This window comes from Podarcis pityusensis (genome assembly GCF_964106645.2).
Source record: "Podarcis pityusensis genome assembly, chromosome: 1".
Lineage (NCBI taxonomy): Eukaryota > Metazoa > Chordata > Lepidosauria > Squamata > Lacertidae > Podarcis > Podarcis pityusensis.
Genome location: NC_138028.1, coordinates 58,890,794 through 58,914,926, shown reverse-complemented (window position 1 = coordinate 58,914,926; position 24,133 = coordinate 58,890,794). Strand labels below are relative to the sequence as shown.

At 42.7% G+C, this 24,133-nt stretch overlaps 1 protein-coding gene across 5 annotated transcripts in view; it reads left to right on the top strand.

The window, feature by feature from the left end:
• The window catches only part of ANO1 (anoctamin 1), a 139,863-nt gene that overhangs the window by 5,684 nt on the left and 110,046 nt on the right, over positions 1-24,133 (top strand). For 2 of the 5 annotated variants that reach the window (XM_080982964.1, XM_080982963.1), the window contains exon 1: positions 11,685-12,401. The exons of 1 other annotated variant lie outside the window; for it this stretch is intronic. In XM_080982964.1, the coding sequence (XP_080839090.1) occupies positions 12,356-12,401 (46 nt within the window). In that variant the 5' untranslated portion in view covers positions 11,685-12,355. Of the gene's footprint in view, positions 1-11,682; positions 12,402-24,133 lie in introns of those variants that run through there. 2 more of the 5 variants (XM_080982960.1, XM_080982962.1) reach the window with 2 other exon arrangements.

The following is a 24,133-nucleotide window of genomic DNA, read 5'->3' as shown; positions in this document are numbered from 1 at the left end:
TACATCAGAAACATGGTGAGAATCAAGTCAATCTTACCTGACAACTGAAGTAGATATCAAAGGCTGTTGTGGGGGAGAAAGGGCCTGCTCTGAATCAGGGGCATTGCCGAGGTGGCAGATATGGTTTCCAAGAAGAGCACCACAGCTATTGCTGTCACCATAGAGGCAACAGATGCATTCTTTAGAGGTCAGATCTGCTGCCCCTGTGGATCTTGCCCCCTGAGGCAGTTGCCTCACCTTGCCCCATGGGTGGGTCAGCCTCAGTAATTGCAGACTGCTTAAAGTTTTTTGTTTTTTTTTTAATAATGGAAAGGTGGAGTATAAATATTATAGTCAGGCAAATTGATAGATGGGGGAGCTATTGTAAAGGATAGTATTTAAGGTCAAAATCTAGAGAGCCAGACTGCATAACCATTCAAATAATTATGTTTGTCTGTGAAAGAATTCTCCAAGACTTTCAAAGGAAGTCCTTTTTTTCCCCCTTTTTTTTTTTTTGCATACAATCAATATGGGGTGAGTTAAATTGGCACTATAGGGTCATAATTTATTTAATGAAATGTCTGTGTTTCTGAATAAAGAAATATATATTTAACTTGATGACCAGAAGCTAGAATCAAGAGCTGAAAACCAGAAGGCTGAAATTCTAAAACTTTTTTTAAAAAATGAAAGTTGAGCTATATTAATTCTGAAGCAATTTTTATGACACTCTGCAGACCAGTTCTACCAAACGTTTGCCTCAAATTTTATATACTCCTGAGGCATCAAAAATGGATACATCGGGAAATGCAAAGTTCAGTAAAGTAGGCAGGTGCATCATTTGTAAGATGCCCATGTGAAAGAATGTGAAAGCAGCTGGTGGCTGGGTGGCAAGATTTCCATCCTCTCCTAAGGAAGGTGTCATAGTTCATTTTCTCAAAGTGCATGAGTGTGCATAAATAAACCAAGTTGTGGTCTACACAGATCTGGTCCTACAGCTGGGGACATGTGGCACTCCAGTTACTACTGGTTCAGAGTTTCCATCATCCCAAACCATCACTGCTTTGATGTTGATCCTCTGATTGTGGCAGGGATTGAAAAGGGGCGTGTGACAGGGGAAGGCCTTTGATCCACAGGATCCAAAGTCTTCTTGTTCCCCCAATGTGGAAAAGAATAAATCAATTCACTGAAACCAATGGGAAGGTAAATAAAACAGGGCAACCAAGTACCAAAAAAAGGAGGGAGGAGAAGAAGTACCACAGATACAAACTTTCTGCCCTTGCCAACATGAGCCTGATGGGCTTAAAAAGTGGCAGCTTCTCTGCCATGGACTCTCCCCATGACCATCTGACTTGCTCCATATATGGCAGTCTTCTAGGGTTGAATCACATCTATTAGCAGCATTTGCTTACAGAAGATTTTGCCTCCAGGCAGAGAGCAGTACTGTAACATGTAATAGTCAATTTTACATTTCTATTTTAAAAAAATCCAAATATTTGATACCTCAGGAACAGTTTTTGTAATACCTTGCTGCACTTTTTGTAATGTGTTTGTTATTGAGGTCCAGATTGAGACACATGCCCTCACTGGCGCACAAATAGTCCCTTCTGAGCTCACTGGAACAATGTAAGGAGAGAGGAGAGAGAAAATGTGGACTTAAAATATGTATTGTGCTAGCAAATCAATAAAACACTAATAGCTGTTCCAATAACCTTTCTTGACTGTATCAATTTACCGCCAAGTGGTGCATCTGCATGAACTGTTCCTTGGGGGGGGGGTATTAAATGAGCATCCGACTTTTGTGGTCCATGCTGCATCATCCCACATTGCCCCTTCATCCACGCTGTCATTAGTAGCGGAGGGTGGCATGGGGCCAGTGCTGTGGATTCATGCCAAAATGGGCACCATAGTGTTAGCACACTGTGCCTTGTTTGGGGAAAAAATGGAGGCTCTTACTCTAGTTCTAGAAGCTAATGTGGGTACACAGGAAGCCACTTATGTACATATACCTCTTGTTATATGCACTTTCTGGCTATCAATCACAGATTTCAAGGGATATGGAGGATCAGGTTGTGCTAAGAAGAGTTTCAACAATTCAGAGAGCAGCCCTTCCTTGGAGGTTTTTATGCAGAGGTTGAATGGCCATCTGTCATGGATGCTTTAGTTGAGATCCTGCACCGCAGGGAATTGGACCGGATGACCCTCAACATCCTTTCCAAATCTACAGTTCTATGATTCTACTATCCATTTCTGTATAAACTGAAAGTAAGTATAAGTTTTGGGCAGGAAAGTGAGTGACATTCTTTGAAAAATACACCGTAAAGAAGGACATTTATCAAACATGTACTAGTTTGGGAATTATACCCCCCCCACACACACCCTTCTTACATGCACACCTTCTGCTTTACCATATCAGCTATATAACTTTTGGATATAGAAATGTAAGAACAAGGGTGTGAACGTGGGCATTAACGCAGCTGCAGGAAATAGGATTGTTTTCACCTAATGAGCCAGTGCAGCTTAGGGTGGGATAAAGATTCTTCCCTGGAATCAAGGAGGGATCTAAGAGACTATGACTCAGTAGTGTCTAGAGTCACTGTGCTTCCTGTGGTTATTCCTGTGGTGGGTGGTTTTTATTATTATTATTTACCTTGGGCATTATTCTACTAAAAATCAGAAACCTTTTCTTTAGAATACTATCTAAACCACAGATTGCCGGGACTGATTACAACCTGTGAGTGTGACTCACAGAAAGGCTTTCTAAACCATCTTGCATCACAATACTTACATTCAGGGCTTGCCCAATACATTTGGCCACCTGAGGATAAGAACAAGGTGCACTGCCTCCCCTCCCCGAGCAATTCCACATGCACAAGCCAACTGGGCTGGGAACTGATACATCAATAAAGGCTGCCTCAACTGCATCTTGAGAGCAGACTAATTTTGGGTAGGCAAACATAAATCACCTCACTGCAACCTCCCCCCTCTCAATCTGCCAGGCCTCATTGAAGACAGAAGGGTAATCATGCTTTAATGCTTTTGGGTCATCGGACTGAGAATATGCCTTTCTTTCTTTCTTTCTTTCTTTCTTTCTTTCTTTCTTTCAGATGCTAGGAGTACTGGTGCAATGTCAAGGGATATCCCTTTGTCATGTAGCATGCACCGTCTCCAAACAGTCTCCAAAACCTTGTATGACGTCTGTAGCAGGGGTGAGGAACCTCAGGCCTGCTGTCCAAATGTGGCCCTCCAGGCCTCTCTAGCCAGCCCTTGGGGCTCTGTCCAGGCCACACACACAGATCACAATATTTACTTATCCTGCTAAGTGCCTACCTCCTCTAATTTTACTTAGCTGGAATGAGTCCTTGAACTGGGATAATACTTCTTGCTTGCCTGGGTGGAGGAGTGTGGTGTGTGTCTGGCCTCATCTGCTTTTGCCATGCTCACCATTGATGCGTGGCTCCAGGAAGGTTGCCCATGAGGGAACATGGCCCTCCAGAAAGTCTCCCATCCTAGGTCTATGGCTTATATACCCTGTCTATCCATAATTATCCATAATATATTGCTGTATGGCTGGCTCAAGATGCTGGCTCAAGTCAGACACCTTTAAACCATGGTTTAAAGGCTAAACTATGGTTTAGTGTGAGGTCTGATTGAAAAAAACATAGTTTGTGATCCATCAGCAGACCAGAATACAAAACCAGAAGATAGTTTGGTGTGCTGTCTGAATTAACAGCATCACTTTGCCTAGATAGAAGGTAAAAGGAGGCAAGCTACTCTAAAACATGGTTCATCTGTAGCTAAAATTATGGCATAGGTTCTAAACTACTGTCGGCACAAAACACCTTGGTAGAACAGAACCATTTTGTGAAACTAGCCTGATATATAATAAATAGGGGAAGTTGTAAATACTTTCCAAAATGAATGAGTTTGATTTTGTGTCATACAAAGTTCAGTGTCAATTAAGTGCCTTTTCCAGAAACAATTATAATAATACTTGCCCCTTCTTGTACCTGTAGTGTTGTTTTCCAGAACTCTTGTTGGAATGTTATCAGCATTTCACATTGTACCCATTAATCCAGAACACTGATGTTCTTTTTAGTGGTGTTGGGTTTATTACTCATTTTTGCCCATAAAACAAATCTTACACTGCAGATGAAATGTTTCAAAGGCAGTTTTAAAACAATGTAATTATCAAAAAGCCTGTGTCAGAAAAGCAGAAAGGGAGTGATTTGGAAGGACTAGATTTCTGATAAAGACACATGTTCTGGTGATTTACACAACTCTTTGTTTTGTAGTACTATAGATGCAGTGTGTCTACTTGGAAGATTCATTTTCTTCTAAAACATCCCACAGCTATTATATATTAGGCTGGGAAATGAACTAAATTTGTTTATATATTTCTTCATAAGTCTATTGTGCATATACCCTCCATGGTTTTTTAAAAAGAGTACTCCAGAAATGGACCAAACCATGCTATGCTACACAATGTCCTTTCATTTTCTAACCCTTTTAGATGGTTCTTTAAGAACCAGCCATCTATGCATAACATGATTCAGTACAATAACCAGTCTAGACCCTTAGAATGCTCAGAACAGTTTATATAGGAGTTCCAGCAGTCTGCTGTTAAGGCTGGTTCACAGTTCTCCAACTTTACCCGTGCTGTAAGGATTGGGGCTCCCTTACGATACTCTGTGGTGCCCTGTGTGACTGGAAAGGACAATTCTGCTTCTTGCAAATGAGCCTGATTTTTGCTAATTTGTCCTTTTTATGGTAGTCCCCTGTGCTTTTTCTGGAAGATCTCCCAATCTTCTGAAGCAGATTTTCAGAAGTGCGCCATGGGAAGGGGTCAGTCTTTTTCTGTGAGAAGAATACTGATCATGGAACTTAGGAACTGCACACAATTTCCCCATAGGACAGGGGCAGACAACCTTTTTTTCTCTTATGGACTGCATTCCCTCAGAGGTAATCCAACAGGGGGCACAAACTGGAGCTGGAGTCCAAGTCAAAGTGGGCCATCGCCTTCTCTTTCTTTCCCCATCTCTTACCCACTTCTCTCTTTTAGTTACCTAATTTCCCCCCTCTGTCACCCATCTGAAATTGGGAAAGGGCAACATGAAGGCCACAGGTTGCCCACTAAGTCACAGAATGTAGGCATTGCAGTTAGCTTCTGTGACATTTTGCTTTGCCAGTGCAATTATTTTTTTGAAAGATATTAAGATCTTTAAAAAATATCTTATGATATTTTTTAACCATCTCAAAATAATATGAAATATCCTTCCCCAAAATTTTTTATCTACTGAACATCATATTGCACCTGCCGTGCCTCTTCATCAAGCATGAAGTTAGGACAAAGGTCATTCATTCTCTTTGGTACAGAGGTCATGATTTTGCCTCGGCTCCCATATGAAGGAGTAAAATGCAGCAACGCTAGGCTTCAATTTATCACAAATCTAGAACATCACATACTGTACTGTGGCTCTAATAAAGTAAATAATGTGCATTTTTCAAAGTTATCTAAATCCATATTTGCACAGTGAACCATAAAAGTTACAATGAACTGAATAATGGGTATTAAAAATAAACCCAAGCTCATTTTACTTTTTTGCTAAGTCTTTGAGGATTACATTTTGTTCGAAAAAGCCCATATTTTAAAATGACCATGATTTATATATTTATAGGAACAGTCTTTAATATGCAATCACGTCAACTATCAAATTCCTTTTGAAAAAGATTGTTTTAAATACCACTGTGAACATGAAAGCAAAGTGAATCAAACTTAAAAGTGAACGTAAGACCACTCAAGACCTTTCTTTCAAAATAGAATTAACAGTGCCAGCAGTGGCAATCAGAAATTTATGCCAAGTCTTTCTAATGCTAATTATGATAGCAGCTTCTAACGGCCCCTGCTTTGGCCCATTTCTCACAGTGGTGGTAAACCTGTGCCTCAGCTGAACCACCTATTTTTCCAAGGAGATTCAAGACAGCCCACAGAGAGTAATGAAAGCAGGGGGGAAACCCAAGCTGAATCACTAAAATGGATATTCAGTACATACTGAAATCAATAAATTAACAATATCCAATGCCAGCACCACAACAGTAACGGAACTAAGACCGTGAAATATGACTTAATGAATGGAAGGACTTTCTTAAAAGATCCAGGCCTTCACCAACTACCTAAAGCAGTATATTGATGAGGCCTGACAGACTTCACTCAGCAAGGTTAGGTGCCATAGCAGAAAACGGCCCACCCAATTTGACACCATCCTCACTTCACCAAGGCAAGGGATTTGAAGCAGAGCCCACCAATGATGATTCAAGTGGGTGAGGTGGGGAGGGACAAATTGGACAGGGCAATTTCTGAGGTGCCCAGGTCCCAAGCTTTAAAGGTTAAGACTAGTACATTGAGTTGAACCCCAAAACTGATTGGTAGCCAGTGCAAGTTTCATAGAACCAGCACAATAAAATCAGAACACTCAGCTCCCACCAGCATTCTGGCTGTCACGTATGGGGAAGGAATGTGAAGGGGAAAGGTAAAGGAGAAGACTGAAACTATGCTAGTAGTAATACTATACATGGTATACTTTAAGATGTGGTAACAGCAGAACATCCTTGTTCTAAGGCTAAGACAAAGCAAGGGTTTCCCCTTGCAGTTCAAATACGATCATGTTTTCATGATGTTTGGTAGCTTTTCTCAATTGTGTGATACGATTTGCTTTGAAATCTACACAGTTGTGGCATCTGTAGAAACTGGAGAGAGTAAAGGAACTAAAATATTCTTAAGTAGACAGATCTATTCTGTGGCAGCCCAAATAATTAATAAATGCCCTGGAAATGTTAAGGCTTGTAGTTCATTGCAAAATTTTAAAAAATTGAGCAAGACCATTGGTCTTTTAAACCACTGATATGTGGCTAAAAAAGAAAAATGTCCAGAGTGCAGTTAGACATACTAAATACCAGTACTCTATTACACCATAGTTGCCTTACTCCAGCTGTAGCCAATTGTCATCCATGGACAGGATGTTTATGGGGGTTGACATCAACCTGTGGTGTTTTCACTTTCTACTGTGGACATCTTTTTATGCCACTCTGCTTACCTGCAGACGATTACATCACATGCAGTTTCAAAAAGCTAGTTCTGAATTACTCTAAGAGAAGGGCACCTTAAAACTTGCTTGTTTGGCTTCTGTACTGCTGGTAGAAACTACTTTAGAACTCTCCAAACGCTCTTCGAATGCCCTGATTTCCAAGCAGATGGATCCCTGGCAAGAGGACCACTGGAGGTTTATCTCCTGGCCAGCTCTGACGCGCTGCATCACATGACACTGTGTTAGCAAATCCTGTGTGTGAGAACGTTTCTAACATTCTGGCTAGATCTTGAGCTCAAGAACTGCTAATGTGTTTATAAATAATAAGACCTCCTGCAAAGTGGCTCAGCTATTTATGAAAACTGATATGGTTGAGAAAATAATCAAACTTAGGCTAGATACTGTAGAGGATTAAATAATCACAATGACATGGGCAGGGGGGAGAGGGGGTGAAGACAGGAAGAATTTACATTTCATCGAAATGCACAGTCATTAAAAAAAAATCAATATCGATAAATAAATGATCTATTTCTAAGTGGCATTTCACTTTGCAGATACCAAGATGAACCCTCTTAACAAGACCTCTTAATTATCTTTCACCCAACAGTCCTTAGTGGCAGCATGCACACAGGATCTCTCAGTTCCCTTCAATTGGGGAGGATGTGGTCTCAAAGCCCACCTCTTTCCCCTCCTGGGCTAGAAGCCTGTGGTCTCCAGTAGCTGCCTGTTCTCCTGCAGCCTGCTGGCAAAGTATGTTAGTGACCTTTAAAGAGGAATCCTCCCTGCACATGTCAGCTGCTGCTATCATTCAGGGGCACTGTTGCTCAAATGCCCAAGGTCAGTTCCCCCCTGCAAACTGCTTTGTTTAAGGTAGACTTGGCTGAATTTATTATATTTATCTGTGGATGTCACTCGCCAAGTTTTATGGATACACAAGAAGGCGCCATCAACCTTCCTTTAATGTTCTTGCAGCCAAGCTCGGGTGGGGGAGTCTCTTCTTGGCATCCGCAAAAGAGCCTTTCATATTTCAGTTAGAAATTAGCAATTCCCTGCAGTGAGGGAAAAGAATGAAGAAAACCAGGTCTGTGCTTAGGACACATATTTGAGATAGGTACAGACTGGGATGCCAGTGTGGAGTAGTAAAGAAACAGACATGGTCTGGGGTTCAACACAAACACACACAACAGCACCATAAAGTTCACCGGCTCATCTTGGGCAAGTCACTGTCTCTCAGTCTAATCTACCTCACAGATCTGTTGTGATGGCATAACAGTGTAGAAAAAGACAGCATCCTTTATTCCCAGTTGAAGCTGAGAGTCTGTTTCAGTCATTTTAAACTGGGTTTGGATGCGGGTCTACTCCCTTTATGAAACACACTATCCAAACAGTATTAAGATTCAGGTCCCTCATTTTGACTGTAAAAGCTGCACCCCAACAAAGCACTATGTAGAGACACAATACAGGTCTCTACACAGCCATTTGCTATTTTTTTATATACAACTATTTGATTCTTTTTATTGCTTTGATAAAGTGAGGTAAAACCCATATATGCCACACTCAACTCCTTGGAGGAAGGACAAAATGCAAATGTGCAATGTAAGACTATTCAGTGGAATATTGCTCAGCTTGTGGCAAAAGCAATATGGATTTTTGAATTAGTTGAATGCTTGTTTTGAAAGCTCTTGCAGCATTCCTGCTCCATAGGCAAGTGTCTCCAGACTGTCAGCAGTTTGCAGGAGGGATTCAAGTACATACTGGAAATTTGGGCTTATGGAATTAGATTTATTGCCCCAGTGGAACAAATCAACTTTTTTTTTAAAGGGGGCTGATTACAGTTTGGAAAGTGACAGGGAAATGAAAAATAAAAGTGTGGGACGAACAAATGAAGAATGAAAAGATGTCTAAATACCCTGCTAGGTGCAAGCACACAAATCAGGATGAATGCAGAATAAACGCTCACTGTTATGGAACCACTCACCCCTTTAAACAAATAAGAATGACTACTCAGTAAAAAAAAAAAAAAGACGGGACATAGTCTGACAACCAAGTAAGTTTTGTGCAAAAAAATAATAATCAGGATGAATGCTGAATAAGCAGGTCATCTGGAGGAGCCGTAAATTGATAATATTTCCCACACTGCTTTATGATGTCTTGTCTATGAAACTCGATACAGGAGATGCCTCATTGCCCCCCCCCCTCAAGACCTCCAAGTTCACTGTGTTCCAACTCCAGTAGGAGAAAAACAGTGAGTGGTAGGATTGTCATAGATCACGCATTTTGAAGAGTAACCATTATTTGAAACATGTGGTATTTCAGAAGAGTGAATCTCCATAAATTATAGGGGATTCCATTTAAGGGATGCGGGGAGTCAGGAAATATAAATCCACATAGCCCAGATTTCTATGGAGCTGCAGAATTGTGAAATAAAGCAGCAGCGTTGTGACTGATAGCTCAGGTGAGCAGTGCCACCCCACCCTGCTGTAGGGGCAACAGTTGCTGGGGTGGACATTTTTGGGAGGAAAATAGCACAAGGAGGAGACTTCAGCTTCCGACTTCATGTGCCATGGTTACGATCCACGAGGCCCCTCCACAGCCTCTTATTCTGAAAAAGAAAAAGTGGCTGGTGCTCCTCCCACACCTCTAAAAGCAGATGCTGCCCAGCAGCAGAACTCATCCCAGGTTCAGTTCCTGGCATCTTCAGCTAGGGCTGGGAATATCCACTGCCAGAGAACCTGGAAAGCTGTTTCAATCAATGCAAATGATATTGAGCTGGATGGTCCAATGAAGTCTAGAGTGTGCAAGGAACCCAAAAGGCACTCGCAAATGTGACTGAAATGGAAACAGGTGTGTATGTGGAGCTAATGTGTCTTTGCTGGCCCCTTCCCATGTTTCGTTAGTCTACAACACCTCAAGAGGGCTTCACTCTCTATAACGGTTCACACTACAAAGTGAGATGCCTGCAAGGCCCCTATGTGTCTATAGTGTGATTCTGTGTGTTGTCAATGGAGAGAATCCTCCTGCTTCAGTTTCCTACACCTCTGAGTTAGTGCTTGAGCATGAAAACAGCCTGACACTGGCATCCGAAACTGCATCTGAGATTTGTGCCAAAGCACATTGCTCTGTAGCTGAGGAAGTGACTGAGCCACACTAACATAGATGGAAATAGGTAGCTCTAGATGGGATCTCGTCTCTATTCAAATTACTCTGCTCTAGGCCTTCGAGTGTTTTACAAGGAAGCTACGAGATAGCATCACCCTTGTAGAACTATGTGTAACACCACCTGAAGGAAGCTCTAATAGGAGCTGGGATTCCACCCCACCCTGTTTTTTATTTTAGTTACTGAATTTTAGTTACTAGGCTATATGAGATAAGCGGCAGTTTTGGTGGTGCTGACAGGATGGTGGGTGGCTGCAAAGTGTGGGAAGTTACTCCAAATGGCAGCACGTCATCAGGGTCACTGGGGAAGGAATAAAAAGATGGCTTCTTCCCTCACGTACTTATAAGCACATAAGAAGGAGCCAGATGAATCAGAACAAAGGCCCTACTAGCCCAGCATCTCCTGCTTTCACAATGTCCAATCCGATGTTTCCAGGAAGCCTGCAAGGAGGGCCCCTGTGCAACATCACTCTTCCCACTGGTGACTTCCATCAACTGGCATTCAGTTTCAAATGACTCCAACAGTAGAGGCAGACACAGGCACTGTGCTAATACTCACTGATAACCTAATCCTCCATACTGGAAGCCACCATTACATCTTGCAGTACGGAAAAGGGTAACTATGTGCATATCCCTTTTGTTTTTCCAGAATACTCCTTTGCACAATGCAGCTACCTGGCATTCTCTGGGATTTTTGTTTTAAGGGCTAACTCAGTTAAATGTGCAGGTGGGTGTCAGCTATGGTGGGCCATGCTGGGTCCCTGGCATACATCTGACCAATACTGATGCCAGGCTCCTGCCCAGCACACTTGAGTAAGTCAACACAGAAAAGCAGGCAGAAGAGAAAAAAGACATGCAGAACAACAGAATAAAAAGGAACATGAGACAAGAGACTGTCATTCTTAACTATGGAGCAACGCATGATGGCTGAGGTGCAGGCACATAAAAAATGTGTGTGTGTATACAGTATATATATTCAGTTTTCAAGGTGCCTCTTAAGTTGCAACTGAGGTGTGTGCCTGTCTCTCCCCCCAGAGAATTAAGAGCCCAGTCCTAAGCATTCATTTCCCACATGAAGCACTGGCATAGGTGGGTGAGCGGCACCCTTAGAAGCAGCCCTTTGTATCCTCGGTGGTTCTCCACAGAAATGCAAACAGCCTTGACACAGAAAACAGGCCCTGCGCTGGGCCCTGCGCTCCCCCACGCCATGCGCAAGTGACGCAGGCGAAGGCGACCCAAAGTCACCAAAAGGCGTTGTCCAACCGCCCAACTCCACGCGTCCAGCCTAGGTGGTGGCTGGAGGCCGTTAAGGCTGGGCTTGGGTGATAATGGAAACTCCGGCTGGAGCCGCCGCCGCCTCCACCCTTCCCTTTCCCGCCCTCCCGTCTTAAGCAAAGAGTTCGCGACGCTGGCCTTGGCGAGCGTCCTATAAGAAGCGCTCCTCGCGCCCCTGGCCGGGGAAGGAGGCAGCAGCCCCGCCGCTTCCACCTCCAGCTTGGCGCTCGCCCGGCGCTGCTGCTGCTGCTTTTCCTCGCCGGCAGGAGTCACGTGGCGGGCTGCCTCTTTCCCGCTGCCTTTGGTCTCGGCGGCGGCAAGAGCGGGGAGAGCCCGGCTGGGAGACCAAGCGGCGTTGCTATTTTAAAGTCGGTTCCTCTCCCCGCCTCTCCCTTTGCCAGGGAGTTCCTCAAACCCCGGGATCAGCATGAGTGCCAGAGCTCTGTGCGCCAGGCAAAGGTTGCACCCTTGACTTTTGTGCGTGCCCGGGAAAAGCAGCGAGCGAGGTTTTGTGTGTGTGTGTGTGTGTGTGTTTTTCTCCCCTGAGGTGGGGGGATTTCTGCTGCCAAGGTGGGACGCTTCCTCAGTGCAACACCCCACGCGCCGCTCTTTTGCATTGCTGAGGCTGCTTTCGGTTGGTGGCATCCGTGCCGTGATGAAAGAGCATGGGTCGGGCTAAGTAGGAGCTGCTGCTGCTGCTACTTGGACAAGTATGCTTGCTGCTCCCCAGACGGGGCTGCTGCAGCAATAGTTGGGTTGCCTCCTTGAATGAAACTCCTCAGGGGAGAGAAGGAAGGAAGGAAGGAAAAGATTCCGCCAAGCATTTCTTTCGCCAGGCTCAGCCTCCCAGACTTGGCTCAGAAATGGAGACGGATGGCATTGATCTTCACAGAATTCCCCGCGAGTCATGTAAGTGTGCTGGAGTTGGAATGGGGAAGGATCCGCGCCGAGCTTGGACCTCAGGGGTGGCATTGGAAATTATTTCTGGAAAGCAAGTTATTCTAAAGCTCTCTCTGCCCTCCCATTGAGGAGGAAGGACCTTCGTAATAAATGGGAAATGACCGCACTGTTGGCAAAAGTGTACGACTGTCCTGACAGTCCTGCTAAGATAAAAGCACTAGCCGCCTTTTCTTTTAAAATAAAGGCAAGCACGGATGTAGAAGCTCATCTGTGTTTATTATCCCTGACTAGGTTTGGAAACCGTTGTTTCTGTCGTACTTCTGAGCTGCGGAAGAAACAACGTTTTCATCAGAATGTCTTTCTGCCGGTGCAGAAACATACAGATTAAATGCTGAAATGTATATAATGAAACTTGCAAAGCGAAATGCACAATGTTATCAATATAAATGGAAGAAGCTACATTGGTGTTGCTCATACGGTATTGTCATGGTATTTACTTTTGGGATGATTGTGAAGTGGGATTCTTAGTGTTTGGGGTAGCGTTTAATGTTTTAAGGAGCTGTGTTCAAGTTTTCTTTACAATTGTTCTGTCTTGAGTATGTGTGCAACTTGATGAGGTCCAGAAAGGTTTTTGTGGAAACTACCAATGACACTTGTTGTGAGTGTGGTACCTGGTATAATATAGATTTGTAACTTCTTAAAGGAGTCAGTAGTGTGGAAATTTCTTTAACCGATACGAAGGCAAAATGCTTCTGTGTTAACACAGCTGTGAAGCATCGCTAGACATTAGAAGTGGAATAGTTTGAAGAACAGGGTTTGGAAGTTTCTCCAGTTTCCCCTTAAAAATAAATCAAGGACATGTTGGATGCATACACATTTTTAATGCACATCTTTCAGTGACCATTTCCTATACAAGTTCCAGTTGCTGGACAACACATGACATAACCAGCATCCACTGTGTGGCTCAATTTTCCTTTTGATTTTGTGGGTGTTACAGAACTGCGCTGTTAAACTGGAATATGTTGCAACACATGACTGTCCAACTGAACTGTATACAAATGAAGTAATTTTAGAATGGCACAGTTTATAAATTCCATGCTTTGTAATCAAGTTGCCAAATCTGACTGTTTGCTTCTAAGAATAGTATAGGGAGCCCTTCTCTCTACTCCCTTCTTTAAATTCCCATGAAGTAGCAATATCTTGAAGCTGCTTATTAAAACAGCCAGATATTGAACTGGAGTTCAGCCCAAAGTGTTCATCAAATTTCTCACCAGCCAGAGTGTCTGAGGCTGGGAGGAGCAGGGGGTGGAGGAAGGAACACTTAGGAAATTAGCCTGATATGAATCTGCTGAGCTGTATACCAAAATACTGCTTATTCGCTCGATACTAAGTATTCACCGCTAACATATTATGATCTGTATAGAAGTGAAGGCCAGCTTCATACTAAGGTTCAACATGAAGGAGAGCTTTTAAATCAGAAAAGATCAGGCAACACACAGGAAGCTGGCTATCATAGGTTAATTAATCAGTTTGAAGGGTCAGTTGATAAATGTACTGAACAATTATTACTCATGGGGCATGTTATTTGTCTGTGGTACATAGCTCTCCACTAGAGAATGAGCAAGTAAGGAACAGGTATTTAACTTATCATTAAGCACTAGACTTGGCATCTACCCGATAAAATTAAGGGCTAGTGTCCATATAGAGCTGCCTGCAAATGTTATTTGCATTTTCTTCCTCTTTTGGTAAATTACCTATCTGCATGTATATCCACAGATCTATAGATACATGAATAATTAGATAAGACATATATCATGCAAATCCATCATACACTGATTTCAGTATCAAAATGTCTCTACAAATGTTCATTATTTCTTCTGTTCACCAGAGAATCAAAGTCAGAACTGTATACATATAGTTAATCTGTGGAACATACTGCCATGGGAGGTTGTTGATGAGATAAAACTAATTATATATGTGTGCATTTTTAAAGGGCTACTAATATTCCTTCATGATAGGTTATATATCAGTGCATATTATACAGGTATCATGGCATGTATTCTTACTACTGGACCACACTAAAATCTTTTATTTCATATGCTTTATTCACCTTTGGACTAATAGAGCTAGGTCAGTGTACTGCTCTTATTCTCTAAAGCTCTGCTTCTCTTAAAATATTTAGAAATTCTAAATAATGGCTCAGATCCAGACTTAGTCATGCTTAGGCTCAAGTCACTGAAATGAACGGGACAGACTTAAGTCCCATTGATTTTAGTGGGTCTAGTCTAAGCATGACTAAATCTTGATCCAACCCAATGTTTTGTTATCACCTCTATATTTTAATTATACTGGGAGTAAAGAAGCCCTGGCCTTTATTGTGCAGCAGCTGCTGCCTCCTTTAAGCTCCTGTTCTTTGGTGGCTACAGCAAACCTGGGATTTGGCAAAGATTGAGGGAAACTGGGTTGGGGAGACTTTGTGCACTCCATCAAAGGCAAACAAACTTACCCAACCCATAATTCTAGCGCTAGATTTCCTTCTATTTGAACTCCATAACTTGCTTGTTATCTGGGTAGCCAGAATTAGTATGCAGAAGGGTAATTTTTGCTCTTCCAAAAGTAAGCAAAAATAAGAAAGCAGCTATCTGTATTTTGTTTCAAATCTTGCAAGCAACAAATGCCTCTGGGGCCATTTCCCCCAAGTGCATCAGACCAATATAAATAATGACATGGTCTCTGATTTTCTACTAAGTCCTTGGCTACATTTGACTGTGGTGTCCTGCCTTCTAGGGAGACCTTTAATCTGAAATGTGCAGCAGTTCTGCTGCCCATTAAAAGCCTTGAAGAGCCTGGTATCTAACAGGTGCTGGTCAGCAGCTCTTTTCCTTTTACTCCATTACTAGGAAGAGAGAAGTTGCATCTTGTGGATTTTTTTCTGGGCTACTCAGATTTCTTAAAGGGACAGGATTTCCCTTTTTGGAATACAGTCAGCTCCTCCCTCCGAGTCACTGGCATTCTCCTTTGTGAGTTTGTGGTTTCATTAAGGGAAAGGGTGAATGAGATGACTGATTGCCTTCTCTGTCATGGACCTTCAAACTCAGACATGCTGTCCTGTGAGGCAAGCTGTACTGATAATTCCAGCAGTGGCTTTTGTTGACTTCCCTTTTGTTTTGCCCCCCCCCCCCCCGAATCTTGAGCTTGAGTTTGTGTGAACCACCAAGTGGTGGCAGGGCAGAGTCAGCTTTGAAACTGGCAGCATTAATAAAACATTGTTTTGTTTCTATGGGAACTGCATTGTCCCACCAATTGGTATACAGAGGATGTTATTGCAGGACGGTAATTCTAAGACTTTTTAAAAGCCCCACTGACTTTTCATGGGACTAGGTGAGATGGGCTGCATGAGGAGCCTCATGCCCCTCTCGCTACCTCTGCAGATGTGTGCTGATGAAGAGGAGAACCTGGTCTACTACAGTGTTCTTCAAGGCTGTTAATAAACCTAGTCAAATGACCATCAGTGAGATGGATAAGGTACTTGTGGAGCAAGGGCCCATATATTTCATTTCCATGAATGCTGGGACCAGGGCCATCTTTACCTAGGGGTGCGGAGCGAATTCTGGGGGGTGCCAGGTGCCCACCGCCGAGGCTCTTAACTATCTACCTGTTATGAAATAATAAATAATTTTGTTCAAGCTAGAAAAACAAAATACATATATACCTAGGTATTACTGAAATGTATACCTACTGTTTCACTAAAGGACTTTCAACTTTGTCAGACTCAATGATGGCACTTGTCATTCACAACAAGAGATAAGGCGTAAGCATGGTGTCTGACGTAAGCATAATAAAAGTTAATTTGGGGGCTAAACTAAATTTGGGGGCGCTGGGTGGATCTTTGCACCCCAGTGGCACATATGCTAAAGGCTGGGACACAAACTTCCAGCTGCTGCAGTGTTCCCAGGTACAGCATTTCCCCTAGCAGTTATCTCTACTTCTGCATGTGGAGCTCCATTCTAGCCTAGTTCTTTGGTGAGGAAAATCTATAAGGAGTTTCAGATGGCAGCCTCAGAGCATTGAAAGAACATGTAAGAAGAATTTGTGGGTTTTGTGTGGGCTAGCCACACCACTGCCATGCACAATGGCCACGCTCCTCGCCATCCATGCATTGCTTGTACAGATGTCGGCACATAGTGGTCTTGCTGATTGGTCCAGGATCCTTCCTCATGTGGAGTAGCTCTCACGCCAGCAGAAGACACTGATAGTATGGGTGTGGACATGGCTCATGCTGGTAGTAGAAGGTGGGGCTAAATCCCACAGCCTCCTTCACATGTTCTTTCAGTGTGTGACAGTGGGTGCGAGGGAGGGTTGCCTAAATCTCCTTTGTGCCTGGGCTGTAACCGTTTCATATTGCAAATATGAGCTCACATATTGGAATGTTTGCGTGTTATATGTATTAAGGGCTGTCACTCCTGCTTACTCTGCTCGCCAATCCCGCCTACCTCTCTTATGGGATAGCCAGTCTCATATCACTAGCAAGCTTAAGTCTAATTAATGTATGAAGGGGTTAAGACCATAGAGTAAGCTGTCCTGCCAGGCTTACCTCACCACGAGGAACCATGTAATCAGGCCTATTGTTCTCTCCCAAGCTCAAACCGCATGGCTCTTGCAAGCCATTATTCAGTTCCTATACCAACAATTTAGCAACCTTCACCACTTTGGAGCTAAACTAAGTTTTGCTGCCTGTGAAACTTTTCTGACTGATGTATGGAAAAGTACATGAACTTAACCTTTGAAGAGTTTGTAAGTAAATCATTTTTTAACTTACCAAATGTGTAGTCCTTTTCCTGTGCCGGAGAAAGAGGGAAACTTTGGAAATAAAGTTTTTAAGAGGATAGTCTTGGAACTCTCAAGGGCACATATATTTTAAAGCTCTTTACTTTTTTTTTTTTAAATAATCTTTATTAAAGTTTCAAAAGGTTACAAAAAACAAAACAAAAACACACAAAAAAATAACACAAAACACAACATAAAAAATTCCACCTTTTAAGTCTCATTTTCAATAACTTCTTTTCATGACTTCCCCACGCCTCCCCTTATTGTATTCCAACTCCGATTGTTTATTCAAGCAAGTTTTTATCCTTAATGTCCTAATCATAATTTATTAATTTACTTAACCATAAATTATTAATATGATTCTTTATAATAATTTTAAACCTTAATTCATTATTATCCATTAATTTAGATTATTTAGCAATTTTTAGAATATATACCTTAATCATACATAAAAAGAGAAGAAGAAAAAAAAAAGAGATATAAAAACAAATAATAAAATACCTTCCCTAAGATTGTCCCTAATTCCCATCCACAGATTCCCCATTCTTATAATAATAAAGAGCATATAGTTTTACACTGCAAAATAAAAATCAGGCCCCCTTTGGACTTCTAAACCCCACCCTTCTCTTCCCGGTTTCAATCCCAAACCAAAGTCCAATTAGTCCATCTTTTTAGCCTGGTGACCTTACGTCCGAGGCTCTCGAATCTCTCTCAGTCCCTTTCCGCCGGCTTCTTCGAAAATCTTTCATATTGAACACCCCAGGTCGGGGAAGTACCTTCTCCATGTTAACCATATTTCTTCCAGCAAGGCCTACTTGTTTAGAGGTGGAGCTCCAACTCTGTTTCTTAAGTCTATATGTCCCAAATAATCCAGTTTTCATCTTAGTCGAATTGGAATTCTTCTTGGCAGGTCTCCGGCTCTCTTTTATCTTCTGTAACTTTTCAGCCACCCCTTCTTTCTTTAAAGCTCTTTACTTTGCTGTATATTTTGTGATTTTAAAACACTGCTGAGGTTCTCTCACCAAAGAGTACTTGCCCCAAACCTGGATCTTGCCATCCAGGGAATTCTCATTTTATACCTATTTTTTCCTTGAACCACACACCCCATTAAACCTCACTGCAGGCATGTTTAATGAAGAGGTAGAGTCACTTCACAGCACCCTCCCCCCGTCTTCATTAAATAACTCACCTGGGGCTTTCTGCTGTTCCTTATGCAGCACTTGCCATAGCTGCCTAGTAGCTCAGCTATTCAAACTGCAGAGCATGATCACACCTTACATTTGTATGTATATAGGAAGATATATTAACTGTGCTGCACTTGGGAAAAGAGCCCTTGCCTACCCTTCTCCCTGGTTTTCTAGTTTTCTGTGTGCAGATGTCTGGTTTTTCCCCACCAAATATGGAGGAACTTCAATTAACTGCACCTTCAGTCTGAAGTGGTATGACCTACCTCAGGTTTAATAAGTTTGGTGTAGGATCTGTTGAAAGCAGAATGCTCTTTTGGTTCATGGTGAACAGTCCTTGAAGGCATCACATTCTTTCCCCCTACCTTACTTTATACAGTGGTACCTCAGGTTAAGTACTTAATTCGTTCCGGAGGTCCGTTCTTAACCTGAAACTGTTCTTAACCTGAAGCACCACTTTAGCTAATGGGGCCTCCTGCTGCCGCCGTGCCGCCAGAGCACAATTTCTGTTCTCATCCTAAAGCAAAGTTCTTAACCCGAGGTAATATTTCTGGGATAGCGGAGTCTGTAACCTGAAGAATATGTAACCTGAAGCGTATGTAACCCGAGGTACCACTGTATTGGGATATTTCCTGGGCCAAAATAATGATATGCCAGTTCTGGATTAGAGCTTTCAAGACCAAGCCTGTAGTTTTATCTCCATTTCCCCCATTTCTGCACTTGGTAACACCATACCTATTTCCATTGCAAATTAAAGTGATGAAGTATCTTGTGCTAATAATTAATCAATAGTGACAAGAGACTAATAACCACTTTGATTTAATTAGGCCTCCTCTCCCGTCTCTGAAGCTAACAGGCATGCACGTCATTAACGTTATATATTCATTTCAAATAATAACCTATTCATTTATGGAGATTGATACATGTTCAACACAGCACTACTGAGGAAGAACTTGCCTACATTTTGTTCTGTAGGATTTATTTTCTTATCAAACTTTTCACAAGAATGTAAGGAGTGCCCTGCTGGATCAGACCAAAGGTAAAGGTAAAGGGACCCCTGACCATTAGGTCCAATCGTGACCGACTCTGGGGTTATGGCGCTCATCTCACTTTATTGGCCGAGGGAGCCAGCATACAGCTTCCAGGTTATGTGGCCAGCATGACTAAGCCGCTTCTGGCGAACCAGAGCACCGCACGGAAATGCCGTTTACCTTCCTGCCAGAGCGGGACCTATTTATCTACTTGCACTTTGACGTGCTTTTGAACTGCTAGGTTGGCAGGAGCTGAGACCAAGCAACGGGAGCTCACTCCGTCACAGGGATTCAAACTGCAGACCTTCTGATTGGCAAGTCCTACGCTCTGTGGTTTAACCCACAGCGCCACCCGTGTCCCATTATTCCCAAAGGCCCTAATTCAGCATCCTGTTCTCATCGTGGCCAACCAGATGCCTATGAGCAGACTGCAAGCAGGACATGAGCACAATAGCACCACTTCCCATTTGTTCTCTCCAGCAACTGGTATTCAGAGGTCTACTGCCACTGATCCTGTAGGTAGCATATATATCCAGCATGACTAGTAGGCATCGGTAGCCTTATCTTCCATGCATTCGTCTAATCCCCATTAAAACTCTCTAAACTCCTTCCACCACGACTTGCGGGGACAAAGCGGGTTCTCCTTCAAGGAGAGCACATGTTGCGGTGGAAGCAACCATGACATCCCCTGTTGCTGGGCAGGTTAGTTTGGATGGCCACGAATTTGGTTGCCCCCCCCCCCAATGTTGCTGGGGAAAATTGATGGTTGCAATTTTATTTGATTGATGGGGGTGCTATGTAGGTCCCTGTGCGCAGCGTTGAGCTTCCTCTTTTCGCTGCGCCCATCGGATTACCCGCCCACCCTCCCTTTAATTAAGGTTTGTTTGCGCTGACCCTGCTATGCCTGTCATGGAGTCGTCTGCTTTGGAGCAGCAGCCTGGTAGGAATTTTGCCATTTGGCTGATTGGCTGGGGCCATTTGGGTTTGCCTACTGCGTAGCAAGTCATCACAACTTGTAAGGTTGCGGTTAGGCATTGGTTAATTTTTTTGGTTGGTGGAGGGGCATGGATTGGCTGTGCCTTCCCCTCCAATGCTGCTGCTGCAAGGGTATTCCATTAAAGGAATCCAGGGGCTCGCCATGCTTTTGTCCGTATCCCTGACAAAGGGCTAGGGTCACGCAAGAGCCCCAGGGAGCATTTGGGGAGATGTGTGAGCCTGGCACCCAGCTTTATTCTCTCCCTCCCCAAAATTCTTTACCCTTACTGACTTCTGCACGGGTGTGGTTGTCAGTTCTGTTCCTACCTCCAAGTGGGAACAGATAGTGGCTAACCACTGCCTAAGCAACCACTCACATATTGTAATTCAATAAAGTTGTGGCCGAAATTATGCCAGAAACCCAAACAAAAATGATGTGTGAACCGTGTTTTTATTCAGGGGTGTCTTGGGGGTCCTTGACACGCAAATTCCGTACTTTAATTATGTACTCTGTGAAGAAGGGATACATTTTTGTTTCTCCTGAACCTTCCGACAACCAACTTCTTTTGATGACCGGGTTTCTAGTACCATGGGGTCTTATTGTGGCTGGGTAGGTTATTAGCAGAGCTGGAAACTTAAAAAACCTGAGGGGTCAACTAAAATACATTGTTCTAGGGTGTGGGAATTAGAAATATTTTTGAGATTTGTGCAGGCATAGCATCTAAAAAAATATATGAGCATGATAGTGAGGAATTGTGAGGGGGGGAAGTAGTCTTCATTACAAAAACAAGAAAGCATCAACTGGCCCACTAATAACATTGGGAAAACTGCCCAGTAAAAACATTGATAAGTTGAAGAGGGAGAGAAGTGTTTTCTTTCTGTTTTTATCTCTGGATCTTGGAAATTTAAGAAAACAAGCACACTGTGGCTTAGTGTAACTGGGGAAAAATATGATTCATTCACCATATTTGCTTTTATTGGTCCTCAGAAACTGATCTTCAGGAAACAAACAAATGGGAAGGGGCGGGGGAAACCGTCCAAAGGTTATAATAGACCGCTATTTTTAACTGACTTTGCAAAGAACAGATTCTAATTGGTGCTGTTCTGAAATAGTAAGATACATTGCATGAACTTATTTTTAATTCAAAACTTTTTGGTATTTCCCATCCTCTTGCAAAAAAAGAAAAGAAAAAGAAACTGGGGGGGTGGGTTGGTGTCAGAAGAATTAATGACTTCCCTGTCACCAAGGTAACAAAGTCAGTGCTTCTTCATCATGATCCAGTCATGCATAGTTGATGAGTTGGGGCAGAACATGGATGAGTTTGGGTATTTGGATGTGCACCTGAATTTACATTCCATTATTAGTAATGTTGCACTGTTAGACAACATCCACATTTTGGCTGCAGGTGTGGATGCAAATGTCATACATCTGCAATGCATTCATTTCTATGGGATGTTCATTGAAACGGGTATCATCAACATTAAGAATATAAGAAGAGCCTGCTGGATCAGGCCAATGGTACATCTTCTGCATCTTGCTGTCACAGTGGCTAACTACCAAGTAAACACCAAGTGCGTGCTGCTTGGGAGTAAGTTCCACAACTATGGAGTCGTATCCCAGGAGGCCCTATCACTAATGGATCTTGATGTCGAGCCCATGAGCAAGGCCCCTGAAGACAATTCTCTCCTCTTGAAAAGAGCAACTTTCACACCGAAAAATCAAACATGACGATTCATTCTAATAGAGCATTGTCCTGAAGGAGCGTCTCCACCCCCATTGTTCTGCCCGGACACTGAGATCCAGCGCCGAGGGCCTTCTGGCGGTTCCCTCATTGCAAGAAGCAAAGCTACAGGGAACCAGGCAGAGGGCCTTCTCGGTAGTGGCGCCTGCCCTGTGGAACGCCCTCCCATTAGATGTCAAAGCGATAAACAACTACCTGACATTCAGAAGACATCTTAAGGCAGCCCTGTTCAGGGAAGTTTTTAATGTGTGATTTTACTGTATTTTTGGTTTCTGTGGAAGCCTCCCAGAGTGGCTGGGGAAACCCAGCCAGATGGGCGGGGTACAAATAATAAATTATTATTATTATTATTATTATTACTACTACTACTATTATTGTCAGCGGTTTTTGTTCTATAACCCTTATTATCCATATATTAGGCAGCTTGCAGATTTGCGTGTATATGCGCGTGCACTTAGATACACGTGTATCGGCATGATCTCTGTGGATTCATTTCTCTAGCTGTCTGGTTTCAATTGATACATAACATCAGTTATGGCCATCTAGAGAGCCTTCCTTTTCATAAGACATAAACAAACAATTTAATTTAGAATCCCTTAATATATTTTGATTCTCTCCTGGGAATCATGGACAAAAGTCCCATGGACAGATGTGGGAACAGGTTGCCAGTGATCTGGGAAAGGGAAACTCTGGCCTTGCAGTTGTTGCACATTGACTTTAAATAACATCTGCATGCTGCATAAGTTTAGAGGGACAGGGAGAGCAAGTATTTCACCCATGTTGTGGTTCTTAAATGTTTATTAGTGTAAGGTGTGTGTGTGTGTGTGTGTGTGTGTGTGTGTATATATATATATATATATATATATAACTCTCTTTTAATGTTTGTTTTTTATTTGTAGTTTTAATGAATAATGTCTACTGTAAACTGCTTTGGTAAGCGGTATATATACATGTGTTAAATGATCCAGAAATGTGTGCCTCCTATTCAGTCAGTTCTAGCTTTTCTTCCCATTTCTTCAGAGTACAAATGTTGTTTCATACACAGGGTAGAATGAAATAAACATATTGTGAAGATACAGAAAACTGAGAGAAAGTTTTCCAGTTCACATTGGTGAATATTGGTTATCTACAATAAAGTAGGTCAAAAAAATTGGACTAGTTTCCCTTCCTCTGATGGAGGAATCTGTCTACAGTGAGATGTGCTCTTCTACCTGTAGAAAGACTCATTTCATCAGAAAAAGACTCCTTCCTCACAAGGAGGAAATGTCTGGATCCAAGCCAATATAATTCAGGAATAAAATATAGGCAAAGTAGTCTCTAAATATAAAGACATCATCTCAGTAGAGGAACAAGCTTTCTCTTGAAGTTGTGGATTTGGCAGTCTGATTTAGATATTACAGGCCCCACATGGAAACCACTGAAAACCACTTCCATGTGTTGATATTCCACCTTTGTGGGAGTGGTGTTTGAATGTCAGTTATCAATTACCGGTATATTCTGATTAACCCATTTCTAAGAAGAGCCTCCATTCCAATGTTGCAGATACATGAGGAGGCTGGCATTGTATATTGACTGTGTTTGGTCTGGCACAGTTGGTGTTTTGCATTCAAACATCATGCACTTCTCCTTCCCATGGTGAAAAGATACAGGGATGCTCTTCTCAATAGCCTCCCTGCAGAAGCTATTGCACTTGGACAGTGCAGTCGTGTACATGTCTTTTCAAAAGGGGCTGCCACTGGATATGTATTGCCCGGGTGGGGAACCTGTGGTCCTCCAGAGTTGCTGGACTCCAACTGCCCTTCACTCTTGACTATTAGCCATGTTGATGGGCCTGATGGGAGTTGTAGTCCAACATCATCTCGAGGGCCACAGACTCCTTATCCTTGATGTATAGGATTTCAACCTTGACCTTTGTTTCTGTCTTTTCTTGGAGGATCCCATCACTTAAAGATGGAGTATGTTTCAGTAGATTATTCTGAGAT